This window comes from Poecilia reticulata, linkage group LG3, assembly GCF_000633615.1.
Source record: "Poecilia reticulata strain Guanapo linkage group LG3, Guppy_female_1.0+MT, whole genome shotgun sequence".
Lineage (NCBI taxonomy): Eukaryota > Metazoa > Chordata > Actinopteri > Cyprinodontiformes > Poeciliidae > Poecilia > Poecilia reticulata.
Window position 1 is genome coordinate 33,497,865 of NC_024333.1, and position 16,363 is coordinate 33,514,227.

The following is a 16,363-nucleotide window of genomic DNA, read 5'->3' on the forward strand; positions in this document are numbered from 1 at the left end:
GTTTTGAGTACCCTTGTTAAACAGCGTTTTAACTAAAACTCTGAGGTTTAAGCCCAGTTAAACGACGTTTAACTGAAGTCCTAAAAGGGGTGCGGGTTTTAATGTTTTTATCTTTAAATCTCTTTCTCTTTCTCACTGTTTATTCAATGTCACATGCTGTTTCTATTTTAATCATGTAAAGCACTTTGAAATGGCTTGCTGCTGAAATGTGCTATACAAATAAAATTTGATTGATTGTTATTTTTTCAAGAGTAATATTTGTTGAGATATGATTGTTGTGTCATGTAGTCACAGCCATAACCAAAGTTACCTACAAAAAACAAATAGTAAATCGCTCTTAATGTCGTTGTTAGTTCAATAATAATAAACTGACATTTATCGTGGTATTTGAAAGTAACATCAGCTGATAAACACTTAATTTACAATTAACAAGAAAACAAGTTTGATATCTTATATTTCCCCAACAGCCATTAACAGGAAGAAATTAACAATTATTCATGCAACAAGTACAACTGTTTACTAGATGTAATAGCATCTAGTTTTATTATTCAATGTTATTGTAAATATATATATGTTTTTGTCATGCTAGTTTGATGCTCTTGGGGGCCCTCTGGTGGTGTGGGGGGGCTCTAGGCAGCCGCTTAACTCACACTCTGCATATTACCCGCCCCAAATGGTTGGTAATTTTGACAGAAAATCAAATCTTGCCAGCTACAAAGCTGCACATCAGAGCATGATTAGTAGAGTTTGGTTGTTTCTTGACTAAATGCGAGTGAAAGCGTACCACACTGAGGAATGCGCTGCCTCCAGTTGTGCAGTGGGTGGTCAGCATGGGCGCAGGCTCGAGCGTATTCGCTGAACACCTGGCATACCACATCGCCGCTGGGACCCGACCTTCAACGGAGTGAAAAGACAGAAAAGGACTGTTCGAGCGGAGCCAGGAGAGGTGTGGTTACACAACCCTGGTTCACTGGGCTGGTCCGACTCAAAATTACAACCCAAAGCCTGCGCTGCCGTAAACAAAAAGACAAATCACTGAGTGTGTGGAGCAGATTACTGGGGCTGAATCAATTTCAAAAACACACAAATGGGTGCAAATATAACACAAACAGGCATTCCCCAGGTCAGATCCTTGTAAAAAATGACAAAAAGTTCAAAAATTTAATTGTAAAATTGAAAAAAATGCAGCTTTAAGTTTAATCCACATATTTTTTAAAGGAGTGAAATCATTCCAGAGTCTCCATTTCTTCTTATCTATTATAAACACCAAACTGCAGCAATATAAAACCCTACCATCTATTTTTGGTCTACTTTTTAGTACAAATGTCTTTGTACACTTGAAACAAGAAAAACAATAACTTATACTTTTCAGCAAGATATAGCGGCTTGATTTAAGTTAATAATTCTTGAATATAGATTAAAGGTCTTGATGCTTTTAATGAATTTATCAAACTAAACTCATTTTAATTAAATAGCTAAATACTTTTTAATTAAAATGACCTAAATCTTGTTTTTATTTCTCAGAATTGACAGAAAAATGCTCTATTATTTAATTTTAATTTAAAAATCGTCAAACTGGTAAAATAAAAGATAAAAAAATCACAGTATTTTATTTCTCCTTATTATTCTTGATGATTTTTGGCCCTTGTGACAAAAATTGTGGACCCCTGTGGTCTAGTCAAAGCCTTGTGTTTCCAGGAGGATAAAATAAAAATAATTGCAGTCTCTTTCAGCAGTAGAGATTGCGACCGGTTGTTCTTACATGCAGAGGTCGTTGGAGCAGCTGGCCATGTAGGACAGCGGACTCACAAAGTCATGGCAGCTCTGGAAAGGCGGGTCCAGCAGCGCCGCACACACTTCCTCCACTTTCTGCAGCCAAAACAAGCCAAACAGAAAAGCTTCTCCAGACAAAACTGTAAAATACATCAGGCTTTACTTTGTTTCAGGGTTGGATGTGGGAATTATTCATCCTTCTTTTCCCGTCTCACCAGGAGGATTTGAGTTTCAGCGCCAGCGCAGGGCGACGGGAACGCAGAGGGAACATGGGGACATGGGTCCTGGTGGGGTTCCATCTCCATCCAGCTGTTCCCAAACATCTCTACGTCTGGAGTCAGCACACCTGAGCGGCAGGAAAACACTCAGCCTGACTGTGAGCCAGCTCACTTTTTACGTGTTTTTATACTTCTAAAAGCAGCCCAAGCACTTAAAACATATATATATATACATTTGTTTTGGCAACAAGTTAAAAGTGACCTGTTATGCTTCCTTAAACAGGTTAGGATAGGTCTATAAATTTTTTTATTTTTTTTTTACACAAAGTCATTCTTAGATGATGAAACGTTTGTCTAATTTATGGCCTCTGTCACTTTAAATCAAAATAACCTGCTGCTGACCACGACCCCAACTCAACCTCTGCAGTCGCATGTTAAATTGGCTGTAAAGAGATGCACAATTATACAACCGTAGGTCTTTGAAAAGCAGAAGTAGAGCCTCCTGCACAACCAACAATAATGTAGCAGGTGGTTTCTGGATTGTAAATCAACAACCAAACACTTATTTTTTTCCAGCAGCCATTGTACAGGGGACACAGCAGTAAAACCAGCTGACCAAACGTGCTGGAGTTCCATCTGGGTTGCTAGGTAACAGAGCAGTGTCTGCTGATTTGTGAGATAACATCCCGGAGGTTTTTTGAACGGCTTGTTTTCCAGACTCCAAAAAACATTAGTTTATAACGACTTGGTGGTTTAATCGCTTTAACTGTTTTTAGAAACAGTTGGAAGAACAAAAACATGCAAAAAGGGAATTTTGCACAATAGGTCCCCCATAATGATTTTTAGTGTCTGGAAAATTTGTCATTTCAAAATCTTTCAACGAATCACATTCAACGGGCACTGCACCGTTACCTAGCAACCTGAGCTGAGCTCCAGCTCATTTGGTCATCTGGTTTTACCGCTGTACAATGGCTGCTGGAAAAGACAAAGTGTTTTGTTGTTGACTAACCCTCCAGAAACCAAAACCACTTGCCGCATTTTTGTTGGTTGCACAGGAGGCTGAACTTCTGCTTTTAAAAGATGTACAGTTGTAGAATTGAGCATCTGTTTGCAGCCATTTTCACATGCAAGTGTAAGCGTTGAGTTGGGGGGCGTGGCCAGCAGCAGCTTATTTATATTTCAGGTGACAAGACGCCGTAAATTAAACTACATTTTCATTATCTAAGAATGATTGGATCTATCCTTACCTTTTCAAGGAAACAAAATCAGTCAGCTTTAGGTTTTTATTTACCGTAGCTCGTCTTCAGGTCGTCCTGAATGTCTGCATTGAAGTTTCCGCACAGGCCGCAGGTCCGGCCCACGAACTCCGGGCTGAGTTTAATGTAGACCGATCCGCTCCGCCCCTCCCAGGCCAGTGTGAAGCCCTGCTGCTGTGTCACCAGCACATACTGGGAAATCTGCTCCAGATGCAGCTCATGGATGTGATGAGGAAGCTGCAGACTAAACAGAGAGATTTTCATACATGAAGATGTAAAGTGAAGCACACGGACAGCAAGCACTGGTAGATCTCTAACCTTTGACCTTTGAAGGTAACGCTGGTGGCGTGGAGTCGTATCTCGCCGTCCCAGGGCAGGAAGAGGCTAACGGACCGCTGACAGGCGTAGGGAGCCGAGTCGCAGTTTGGGTCATTGTGGACCTGCAAATGTCCAAATCCGGGAACGTAAACGTCTAAAGGCCAACAGGTTGGCTTTAGAAACTACTGCAAAGCTGCTGCAAGCATTATTTAAAAAACTAAACACCATCCTAGTACTCCGTTAAACAATAGCAGTAAGCAGTGCTGTGCACAGAGCCATTGAAATGTTCGGTTTAAAACCAAACTTAATTTTCTGTTTTTTACATGGCCATCTTCAACTAAGCACAGGATCCCCTGACAACACTAAATAGCTAACTAAATATTTAGTTACCAAGCTAAACATTTAGTTTACAAGGTAAATATTTAACTTCAAACTAAAGATTTAGCTCAAAACTAAATATTTAGTTAGCAAGCTAAATATTTAGTTTACAGCAAAACATAACTTGTAGAGACTAAAACAAATTTGAAGGATTTTGAAAAATGCACCGTTTTAAGATGGAACCTGATTTTTAAGCAGTTTGTAATTTTATGTCCTTCACTGAAAAGTATTGGTTTGTTTACCTGGAAGAAAATAGAATCTAAAGTTTTGCCATCATGTTCTTGGTTGTGATAAAATTGTGATTGAAAAAAAAAATCAATCAGTAATCAAAATGCGTGTTTTGGTTTTCCCAGGCAGAGATAAAGTATCCCCTGCGTTTTCATGGAAACAAAGCCCTCGTCTGTTCCAGGTACTTTCAAGGCATTCTGGGAAATTGCAGTATTTAAAGGTAATTGATTCTAATTATCCTTTGAATCAACTTAAGAACAAACTTTCCTCAGGCTGGGATTGATACTAAGAGGGTAACGAACCAGATAGAGAAACTTCTGAGCTTCTCAAAGTCGTGAGGATTTGTTTAGTGTGAACCAACCTGGACAACAATGCTGGCCTGGGTGGTTTCCTCGCAGTCCCGCAGCAGCGTGTACGTGCATCGGCCAGGGAAGTGGAAGTAGAGACCGTCAAAGGTCTCAAAGTTGTACTGACCCCACGTCCTGCAGGTCATCTCCCTCTCAAAGCCGAGATTTGGGACTGGGCAAGCAACGAGAAAATAATGAAAATATCTGTTGAAATTATTACAATCATTAAAACACGACGCACGAGTTTAAGGATTTTCTAGACTGAAAAACGGGAATAGATTAACCAAAGTATTTTAGTGATGGCTGCTGAACACAAATAGGTCAATAACACATCATTCCTGTTTGCTGACAAACCTTTAAAAAGTATTTACTTAAAGTAAACTCCAATATTGTGCTAGAAAATTACTTGTAAGTTAGTTTTGTGTAATTTATAGTGTATTAAGATATTTGCACTAGAAACTAGACTAGAAATATTTGGTAAGATTCAGTTTTTGTTGTCAGGACATTCTGGATGCTTAAGTTAGCATTAGCATCAATTCTAGAAAAAGTTTGTGTTTTTGATTGGTCAATTGGAACTTCCCATATTGTACAATTTTAATGTGGAAAAATTAATTCAATTGAAATAAGTAGATTTAATATCCATTAGAAGGAAACTGAACTGATTACAAAAAATTGTGGCTTATGCATCAATGCTAAGTTTGTAAATAATTTTGTGCAACTAATTCTTGTTTGCGTTAATTATTGCATTTTTTATTGTAAATATATCTACTTTCTATTTGATGTTAAAAACAAAACAAAAGTAAATCTTTTCTTTCAACATTAATATTACCACATTATTTTTGAAGACAACGACCCAAAAGCAGAGCAGTGAGAAAAATCACTTTCGCAGATGACATTTTGATGATGTCATAAAACTGATCTCTCTATGAACAGCTTTAATTTCAAGTCAGGTGGCTCTTACGCTATGAAAAGTGAAAATATGCTAAATGTATGAGTTTAGACGGAGGGATTTATGAAAGTATTTGCCATGAAACGGAGAAAAGAGAAAGCAAAGCAAACTGACTCTAACTTTCTGTTTTAAGATCAATTTATGTGAATTTGGATACGTTTTGTGTTGTTACCTGTCTGACATCTGTGTCCAGTGGCCTGAAACAAGCTGCAGTCACATGACTCCGTCAAATAGCACTGTCCTCCATTAAGGCAGGGATACTCACACGGCTCCCCTGAGAGAAACCAGTAAAACCAGTAATTACCAGCCAGCCAGTTGGAACAGAAACATTTAAAGAGGATTATTTCTCCTTTCGTTTTATTTCAACATTCTAGATTCAGCAATATGTGTGCTGTGGCAGTAACAGATTACCTATTTTAATAATTTGCTTAATTTGACCACCAACCCCTCAACTTGCATTAGCACCATCTGCTAGGTGGGCTTTAGGTTTCTCTGGCCAGTCAAGCACATCATGCACAAAAGCACATGTATGGTAAAAAGGACGGTGGATATCACTCAGATCTATCACTCAGATAAATTGTTCACTGACACCAGGGAGTCTTTCAATAATAATGAAAAGTCTTCACAAAGATAAAACACTAAAATGGAGCTTCATCGGAAACCATAAAACTGGCAACAGTTTGATTACATTAATGACAATAAACGTCTGTATTCAAAAAATTTTGACATTTTTTTAAAGGAGAATAAGAGAAAAGTAAAACAAAATGAAGAGAACTGAAGAGAACTGCATTTCTCTTGCATTCTACCTGATCACCAGCAGGGGGCAGTGTCATTTGTCGTTAAAAGGGATGATATCCATTTCTGCGATTCGCCATTTTGAGGCATCAACTCAAACCAATCAGAGAGACTTTCCACACGCTCTTTGACAACCAAATATTTTAAGTAACTTTATATTTAAACTTGGCTGTAAAAAAAGAAAAAAAAAAGTAAATAAATAGTAAATAGTAGGAAGTCGCTAGGAGTTGTTTTGGTTTGAAAACCTAAATATGGAAAACGCATGATGTACCTTTATGAGTCGATCTGTATTTTCCACAAAAGTTGGAAACAACTACTTACTTTACTTTTCTATATGTTTTTTAAACTGTCTTTAAGTCCTGACAGTATGAGACAGATAATCTATTTAAAAAATCAAGCTCCTCTGCCTTCACCCAGTTCTCCCAGTCCTAACTAGAAACAACCAATCAGAGAAAGGAGGAGGGTCTTAGTGCTGTTAATCACCCTCTGTTTGGCACTGCTCCTTCTACTCCACCTTCCTCTCTGGTAGCAGAGCCTGTCATGAATGCTAAGGCTAGTTAGCATGGCCACTGATGATGGCACCTAAGCGGTTTTTCTATAACGATTCTCCGCCATTAGCTCATTTAACAACGCCTACACCAGATTGATTGACAGCGGTAAGACCCTTCTCCTGGTTCTGATTGATTGTTTTTAGCTCCCTGCCTTCTGCATTTCTTCAGAAGGCAGGAAGAAGGTGGGGGATATTGATTTTTTCACAGATTATTCGTCTCATATATAGCCATGTTAGATGGTTTTAACAAATATTTAATAAACATATTTGGCATCAAAGACACCTGATAAACGATAAAATGTCTGAAGAAAACCAGTGAAACTGGTTCAGTTCAGGCACTTTGGAAAACATTAATTCGTTCTTTCTTTTAAACCTTACCTGGTATTCTACGTTTTGAAGACTTTAGGGTCTCCTTTGCCTGCCTGGTGAGCAGCGAGACATTAACCGGCCGATCATCTGGTGAAAAGGCAACCAGTTTTCCTGCCGTTGTTGAACCAGTTGCCAGTTGGTTTAGCAGTAAAGGTCCATTCAGGGTTTGATTATTCGACATCCGGTTGTGAGATGTGTCTGCTAAAGCCACTGAATTTGTCACTGATTGATCAGCTGGAGTTGAAGTAGCTGGAGATTGACTAGAAAATGTTGTTGTGAGATCAGACTGGCTTGTTGGTCGTGATGAAGTAGCTGAGGGGCCCGGTGATGTTTGGCTGGAGGACAGTTGGGCTGATTTTGTTGTACTGCCATCTGGATATGAGAGCCTGGGAGGTGATTTACTGACTGCTGATTGGCTAACGGGGTCTGTACCTTCCAGTGATTGTCCAGATTTTGCTGTGATTATCAGGGAATGGTTTGACCCTGTCTTTTTAGATAATGATTTTCTGGACGGTGCTTTAGCAGGTACTTGTTTTTCAGGCAACTTCCTGGCTGATGTTGTACTCTCTACTTGTTGGATGGGGTGTTTTGTCTTTCTGGCAGGGTGAACTGGTGCAGTAGTACTGTGTTGTAATTGGGACTGTTTGGGATCTGTTGGTTTGGTTAGTGCTATACTTCTAGATGGTTTGGACATTACCGATGTGGTTGAAGACTGAGTGGTTTGTGTTAGTTTATCTAGGGACTGGTTTTCTGATGAAGCAATGCTTGGCATTTGTCCAGTAGGTCTTATTCCCTTGTTGACAGATGCGGTGTTGGTTGACAATTGATTTGCTGGTTCTCTGGAAGTTGCTGATTTGTTGTTTTGGGTTGTTGTGATGGGAGATTGACTGACTGATGTTTTGGTGGCTGGTGGTTGGGTGGGTGGTCCACCTTTGTTGTGTGGTGTCATTTTAGTGGGCAGTTGGTTTGTTTGACTAATTGATGCAACAGTGATTGTTGTTGGTTTGGACGTCACTTTGGTGGCTGACAGTGGGCTAGATGGTTCTATAGTTGATTGACTGGTAGAAGTTGTGGTCGATGGGTTTTTGGTGAATGGCCCAACGTTGACATCTGATTCGCTGGTTTTCACAGTCGTAGCTGTGCTGCTTGTTGATTTATTAGTTTCTGATGATATGCTTGATGATTGACTGGTCAGCCCCATGCTTACTGTTGACTGGCTGGTTGTTTGAGATTGGATACGGGAAACTAGATCGGCTTGAGTTGTCTCTGTTGTTTGGCTAGTTGATGTTGCTGTTGATTGTTGTTTGGATTTTGTTACTGGGCTGACTTCTGAATGGCTAGATGCTTCTGTAGATGATTGACTGATAGATGTTGTGGTTGTTGGGTTTTGTGTTAAAGGCACAACGTTGACAACGTTGATTTTCACAGTCTTGGTTGAGGTGTCACCTGACTTACTAGTTTCTATTGCTATGCTTGATGATTGACTGGTCAGTCCAGTACTTATTGTTGACTGGCTGGTTGTTTGAGATTGGAAACGTGAAGCTAGACCGGTTTGGGTTTCGTCTGACTTAGTTGTCTCTGTCGCTTGGTGGGTTGATGTTGCTGTTGACTGTTGTTTGAATGGTGGTACAGGGCTGATTCGAGTTGTTGTTGATGACAGACCAGCTGAAACTGTGCTGCTTGATGAGTGATTGATATTCTCTGTGGTGTGTTTCAATTGACTGGCTTGTCCAATGTCTTGGGACTGGCTGGTCATTGGGTTGGTTTGGGATTGGACTGGGTTAGTTGTTTGGCTTGTTGACGCTGTTGTCAACCTTTGCTGACTGTGTGGCACTGGGCTAATGTCTGACTGGTTGTACTGTGTAATCACAGCAGTAGGCAGACCAGATCTTGTCTGGAATTGGTTTGATGGTCCGTTCTTAGTCAAAGATTGTTTGGATGGTGTAGTGATTTTTATTGACTGACTAGTTGTTGGTGGTTGATTGGTTGACAGATTGGTTTGGGATTGGTTTAGATCTGCAGTCTTAGTTGGTAACCAATTAGGTGAGGTAGTGCTGACCGGTAATTGACCGCTGGTTGGGAGTCTAGTCTCAGTTACTGACTGAAGGGATGGATGGGGGTTATTTTCTGTATCGCTCTCCACATCTTGGCTGCCAGCTGTTGATCTTGAGGATGATTGACTCATCAACGGTACAGATGATTGGTCAACGCTTCGTCTCCACAAGTCATTTTGTGTCCTCTCTATCCTGGCAGACGTCAGGTTGGATGCAACAGTCCCGCTAACCAGTGATTGCCTGGAGGCTGAAGTGTTTGTTTCTAAAGCAGAAGTGGCTGAATGGAGGTTCTAGAAGGAGAGAAACTGAATCATTAAGTGTTTCAAGCAACTTTCAATTAAACTCTTTTTTTTCTTTTAGCTCTTAAAATGTTGAACTGTGCGGACAGTGTTGGCTAAAACACATTAAAATTAAGGCCCACAGAATAATTCACATTAGGCCTGTCGCAATAAGAATAAGAAATTGAAACAAGCTCAGTAATTTCCATTTGTCTGATTTATTATTTCTCTTTTTTCTCCTTCTACCAGAAACTGGATGATAAAAGTTTTCAGTCTGGTGCTTTAGTCTCAACCAGACCTTTCTTTCAGGACAATTTTGTTTACAGATACCTCTTAATTAATTTTATTTGTTGTTTCTGTTACTTTATTAATTTTGTACATTTAAATTGTCTTCCAGTTTCGATGTTAAATGTTCATTTTAATTTAAAGTTTATTGATCTTTGAGAATGTCATTATTATTATATTGCTTGAAAATGGTCTCAAAACAACAATATTATCGTTTATTACAATAATTTGTGGGACAATTTATTGTACATCAAAATTTGTTATAATGACATTTACAATACAGTATCACAGTACAGAAAAATATATGTGCAGTGTTATTTGAATGTAACTTTAAATAACCTTTAAAGTTAACTGGAGTCTGTACACTTCAGTTAACAATTAATCAATTACCAGGTTAGTTGACAATCATTTCTATGATGGATTAATCTTATTAATTGTTTCCGCCTGGTGATTAAAATAGCTTGTCTACTTTATTACAGATGTGCATTTGGGAAAATGTTCCTGTTTGAATTATGTTGAAGAATAAAAGCAACACAAAAGCAGGACTGGGAAAAAAAGGATTAAAAGAAGGAGAAGCCTTTGTTGTTATTCTCTTTTTCATCCAGGTCATCTGAGCCTCGCTCTCCATTTTGGCGAATAATCAGGTGTGTGATCATCTGAAATTTCTAATCATGAGATGTTTTCCGTCGCGGGGAATCGTTCTTTCACAATTGCCAGGGATACAGAAGCAATACTTGGGTATAAAATTTGTCAAAAGTTGGAATTTAAATCATCATCAGATTTGTTTTGGAAAGATTTTCAGTTTTCGTTGATCGCCTTGTTCCAACAGTTTGAGCCTCCCTCGATACCTGAGCCCTAAAACGAGGCTTTCATCTCGATGAGCACGAACAAAGCAGATGGCAGGCGGCCGCGGTGGGAGCGTGACCACGAATTATTAATCACTGATCAGCATCAGAGATCAGGAAACAGAACACACACAGTTTGGCTCAGAGATCCAGATGAGCTTTTGACCTCTGACCCCTTGCTGCTAATTGCATTGTTCATGAAGGAGCTCCCATGGCTTGGACCGGATTCTCACGCCTCCTGGTACCGAAGGGAGGCCCAACAAAAGGGAGACCAGATAGCGGCTCGGACGGAGGAAGAGCGAGACAACAGAGCAGCTACTGAATATTCCTGCTGGGACACGCCGACATGTCTACCGCTGAGGAGCAAATGTCACTGCACTGCAAAAAACACCAAATCCAACACAGTATTTTTGGTCTAATTATAATGCAAATATCTTAAATAAGATAAAACTAACTTACAAGTAACTTTCCTTCAATAAATATGAGCTTGTTTTAAGTAAATAATTTCTTAATATTGGTGAAAAAGTTCTAGACACCTCCATGTTTCCTTCTATTTACTTCCTTGATGGGTATTGATGTAAAATTAATTTAAATATAAAAGGAGAGCACATTTTAAAGCTGCTTCTACCTTTTACAAGTTTAACGTGAGAAGATTTTTTTATGGTATACTGAAAAAAACTCAATTTAATAAAATTTGTATGTTTTATATCTAAACTTTCAAGGAACTTTCAGGAAAAAATAGGAGCTTTTTCAGGTAAGCAATTCCTTAATATTGCTAAGAAACAGGTACTGGATAGTTTCATTTACAATTGGGCATTTTCCCATGTTACCAGTGAAATAACTTCCCAGTGCTCCCAGTAGTAACTGCTGAAATACAACACTCATTCAGAATTAGCTAATCAGAGCCAGGAGAAAAGTGTTAACAATGTCAATCATGCTTGTGCATGCGCCTCTTTGCTAAGCTACAGCTGGTTACCTACAACATAGCCTACCACAAATGCTAAAGCTAGTTAGCACGTCATACAAGTTTTTTTTCTGCCATTAGCACATTAAGTAGGATGCACAAGCTTGATTGGCAGCGCTGAGACCCTCCTCCTGCCTCTGATTGGTTGTTTATAACCTGGAGCAGCACATTACTCAGACTACTTAGAGAGAATGGATAGCAGATTGATCTTTTGTTATCCGTCTCATACTATACTGTCGCCATGGTTTTAACAAATATAGAAAAAACATATTTTTGTAACCCTTGACCTCTAAATATTGTGTAATCTTGGGCGAGTGTTCATGATTGGCATTTTTATGTGTATTTTAGGGCTGAAAACGTATCCCGATATAAGCGTTTCTGTCGGCATTGATAATTATTGATTATTTTTTTTGTTTTAAATATCTGAAATACTGTCAAACTGGTGTCGCTACCTTTCCTGTTTTATCCACAGTTTTCACTCCACAATGTTTTTTTTTAAGCAGTTATGAAGAATGGTGGCGAAACATTAACCTGCTGCTGCGCAAGCTAACTCAGCAGGTGGTTGCTAGGTAACCAAAGAATGATTGAGTTGCTAAGTAACCAGGGAGTGAGAGAGTGAGGTGATTCCACCAACCTTGGATCAGAGTTCAGTGAATATATCCTTCCAGATCTATTATCTATTGATACCGATCATGTGTCTATTGTGATGTATATTGTTGATTTATTGATTGATTGTCCGGGACCTGATCTATTTACAACAGCACATCTGTCATTGAATGTTGCACTGCAAAAACACAAAATGTTAGCAAGGATTTTTGTCTAGTTTCTAGGACAAATATCTGAGAACCCTTGAAACAAGACAAAACTAACTTATGAAAGTAACTTTTCAGCAAGAAATGTGAGCTTGTTTTAAGTTATTTAAAGTATTAGTTCAACTGCAGATTATTTAACTTAAAACATGGGGGAAAAAAGTTTGTTAAAAGTGAAAGTATCCACCAGAGGAATTTGTACTTTTTCCTCAATATTAATCAATTATTGTCCTATATTTTGCCTGAAAGTTGTTGATGTAAAAAGTAAAAAGTACTAGTTTCACTTATAACAAGACATTTTTCCCATGTTGGAAATGGAACTAGCACTTTTTCATCAATATTAAGAAATTATTGACTTAAAAAAGTGTAAGATATTTGCAGTAGGACGTAGACCATAAGTAGTTGGTGTGTTTTTGCAGTGAAGGAGCGTTTCGCCGCTGAAGATGCGAGCCGTGCTGATTTCTCTGTGATCTGTGACCGTGTGTTCGCCGCTCCAAGCGGCTCCATCAGCATCACTGATCAATGCGGCGGCCTACCTGCCCTCCCTGGGAAGCGGTGTCCCATTTCTGATGCTTTATCCTGCTGCTCCCGCTGCAGGGACAGAGAGAACAACGAGACGTTTGTTCCTGCTGACCAAGCACTCACTCACCGATCCCCCCCCAACTGGACAGTGGAAACCCACCACCGACCCAGGAACCATCCCCACCATGCAACAAACAGCAAAACAAGACAACTAATACCACAGATACACTCAAAATGTGCATAATTAACAAACTGAAAATACACAACATTTTATGCATACTTGAAATAGGACAAAACTAACTTACAAGTGAGATTGGCACTTATAAATTATAATACTTTTTCATCAATATTAAGGAATTATTTACTTAAAACAAGCTCATCTAGAAAAGTTACTTACAAGTAAGTTTTGTCTTTTTTAAAGTGTTCTAAGAGATTTGCACCAGAAAGTAGACCAAAAATACTTGGTAAGATTTTGTGTTTTTGCTGTGTGATACCTGACAATGTTGCTATTTTTAAACAATCAGTTTTGTTTCAATAAAATTAATATATAATGGTTGTTTGATGTTGTTTTAGTGGTTAAATTGAAAGTTTTGTTGATACCATTTTGCACACAAACACAAAATCTTAAGTGTTTTTGGTCTAGTTTGTATTGAAAATATCTTAGAACACGCTTGAAATAAGACAAACTATCTTACAAGTAACTTTTCGGGAGCTTGTTTTGAGTAAATAGTTTCTTAATATTGAAGAAAAATTACCAGTTTAATTGGCAGATTATTTCACTTAGACATTTCTCTATCTTACTAGTGATATAATCTGACAGTGGAACTAGAACTTTTTCTTCAATATTACAGAATTATTTACTTAAAGAATCTTTTTTTTTCTTATTTCAAATGTGTACTTGGATATCTGGACCAAATATTCTTCATTTTAATCACTAAAATCACCCAAAATTGAGCTTTTTTCAAGTTTCCTAAGATCTTTGAGCTAGAAACTAGACACCAATAGTTTATAAGATTTTGTATTTTTTTTGCAGTATGCGACACACCAAAAAGAAAGAGTACACTTTATGCTTCCATTTTTTTTAATTACCAACATTTGTCAACAAGCATCAACAAACAGCGGCTCTGGTTTTTCATCCATATCAAATGTCACGCTGCATATTACACTGCAAAAACACAAAATCTTATGTCGTTTTTTGTCTAGTTTCTCATGCGAAAATCTGAGTTTGCTTGAAATAAGTCAAAACTAGGAACTTTTTAGCAAGAAATAGCAGCTCGTTTTAAGTCAAACTTAATTAAGTTTCAGTTAATGTTTTCATAGTTAGATATTCGTCATCAAGATAACTTTTATTTTAGAAATAATGTTACTTTTTTCCCCCAATGGCTGTCAGTAAATTTGAGGTTTGATGTCACAAAGTAAATAAAAACATGGACCAAGAACAGATCCCTGTGGTATTCCTGGCTTATGACAATAACAACTATTAAAGGTCAAATATTTCAGCTTTCTGGATTTTCTGTATTTCTGTGACCATCAAATTGTTTCAATAAAATGTACATTGATGGTCAGTTACTTTTATCAAAAATGTCAGCCTTATCTTTATTACATAACTGCATTAACAACCATTTCCCATTGATAAACAAACATTCAATTTAAGATCTTTTTTTGGGCTAAATCAGATATTGAAATGAAGACATTGGTAGTAACTAGCTACATTTACTCAATTACATTTACTTGAGTAATATTTTTGAAAAATAAGCATTTTTTCTTTTGTAGTACTACTCCTACTTCAGTAAAAATATCCGGGCGTAACTTCAACACATGCAGAAAAAAACATGTTGCAACCAGAAATGCATCAGACGCAAACATAAACATACATTTTGCATCAAAGTGAGACTTCCTGTTTTTAATCCATCTTTGTTTTTCTAACGTTTAGCTTCCAAATATTGTTACAGGAAAAAAAAAACATCCAAACATATGTTACCTACAATATTAGTTTTATACGTTTTATTCTTTAAAAGTGATTTACTAGTGTTCCCCATTGTTTAAAAGCAATGCTTATACATATTATACATATATTAATTAACTCACTTATTTAATGGATCCCAGTTTGAATCGTTTGATCTTTCAACACCTCTGGAAAGATTTGCTGAAATAAAACAAAAATAGTAATAACAATCACAAACGATGCATAAAGTAAATAGTAAAAAAAAGAAAAAAAAGAAAGTAAAACAAGACCAGGTAAAAAAAGTTATAAGAATGAAAACACGAAGCCGCGTGTTGAAATCATCTCCGGTCGCTGCACGTGAGACTCACCTTGATAAATGAGGATGACGTAAACAGTTATTAAAGAGTGAAGCGGCCTCTTCCAGCTGCGCGTGAATAAATCGGGATCCATTCGTGATCCGGTCAGGGAACCAGTCGGGATCACCTGGTGAAAACCCTCCGACTGGACTCCACGCGGCGCTCCATCGGCTCATCCTCCGGCCGCCCGCCGCGCGCCTTAAGAACCGCTGCACCTGCTCATTAGCATAAAATATGCGCCGGTAGGCGGAGTCTAATCTGCCCTGCACTCATTATCGGACAGAAAAAAACTCCTTTCACTTGACAGCACGCAGGGCCACAAAAATGGTGCTTTTTTCAAAAGTAACTTCTTAAAACAAAGTTTTAGTGTGTATTACTATTATTATTATTATTATTATTATTATTATTATTATTATTATTATTATTATTATTATTTTAGCTATTACAATGTTATCAAAATTAACAAAATGGTCAGATATTTGTAGAAAATAGTTGTGTACATGCAAAACAGGCTCTAAGTTTATGAACTATTTGGGTTGATTAAATGAGAAGTAAGATTTGCTTTTCAGAAAAAGAAGGTGAATGTTTGTGGTTTTAGTCACCAAAATTATAGATGAAAGCAAAAAATGTCATTTATAAATGGGAATCTATTTTTTGTACCTATTTTTTAAAAGAAAATGTAAATTTGTAAAAGAAAAAAGAAGTTGAAAATGTTACAGTTGGAGGATTTTGATCCGTTTGGGCCGCCCGTAATCCAGACCGCATTTTGGACACCCTGGATGTAAGAAAAACAAAGATTTATTCTCAAAAATCATCTGTTTTATTTAATTTTAGACACAAAATGACCATGCTGCGCTTTGAGCAGAAGACAGCGCCGTCCAGTGGCCATTTGATATGTTGTTAAATGAAAACGTCACATGAATGGCAACACTCTTTAAGTAAAAACTATTTATTTAATTAAATAAGTGCAAATAAAAATATTAAATAGAAATTAATTAAATCATTTAAATGATTTGATTTTACAAATGTTACAAATGTTGAGTAAATCCAAATCAATTTTATAGCAAAAACTGATATTTACTAATTGCATGAATAATATTTAGATTTGCAATTTCAAAAATCAA

The 16,363-nt window shown here is 37.6% G+C and overlaps 1 protein-coding gene across 1 annotated transcript in view; it reads right to left on the minus strand.

The window, feature by feature from the left end:
- otog (otogelin) overlaps nucleotides 1-15,449 on the minus strand; it is a 70,174-nt gene extending 54,725 nt beyond the window's left edge. Inside the window, exons 1-11 of the mRNA XM_017303888.1 lie at nucleotides 15,252-15,449; nucleotides 15,027-15,084; nucleotides 12,953-13,007; nucleotides 7,191-9,525; nucleotides 5,640-5,741; nucleotides 4,533-4,690; nucleotides 3,566-3,687; nucleotides 3,283-3,491; nucleotides 1,989-2,119; nucleotides 1,763-1,869; nucleotides 785-894 (exon numbers count right to left, since the gene is read on the minus strand). Of these exons, the coding sequence (XP_017159377.1) occupies nucleotides 785-894; nucleotides 1,763-1,869; nucleotides 1,989-2,119; nucleotides 3,283-3,491; nucleotides 3,566-3,687; nucleotides 4,533-4,690; nucleotides 5,640-5,741; nucleotides 7,191-9,525; nucleotides 12,953-13,007; nucleotides 15,027-15,084; nucleotides 15,252-15,333 (3,469 nt within the window). The 5' untranslated portion in view covers nucleotides 15,334-15,449. The remainder of the gene's footprint in view (nucleotides 1-784; nucleotides 895-1,762; nucleotides 1,870-1,988; nucleotides 2,120-3,282; nucleotides 3,492-3,565; nucleotides 3,688-4,532; nucleotides 4,691-5,639; nucleotides 5,742-7,190; nucleotides 9,526-12,952; nucleotides 13,008-15,026; nucleotides 15,085-15,251) is intronic.
- Between the last annotated feature and the right edge of the window lie 914 nt (nucleotides 15,450-16,363).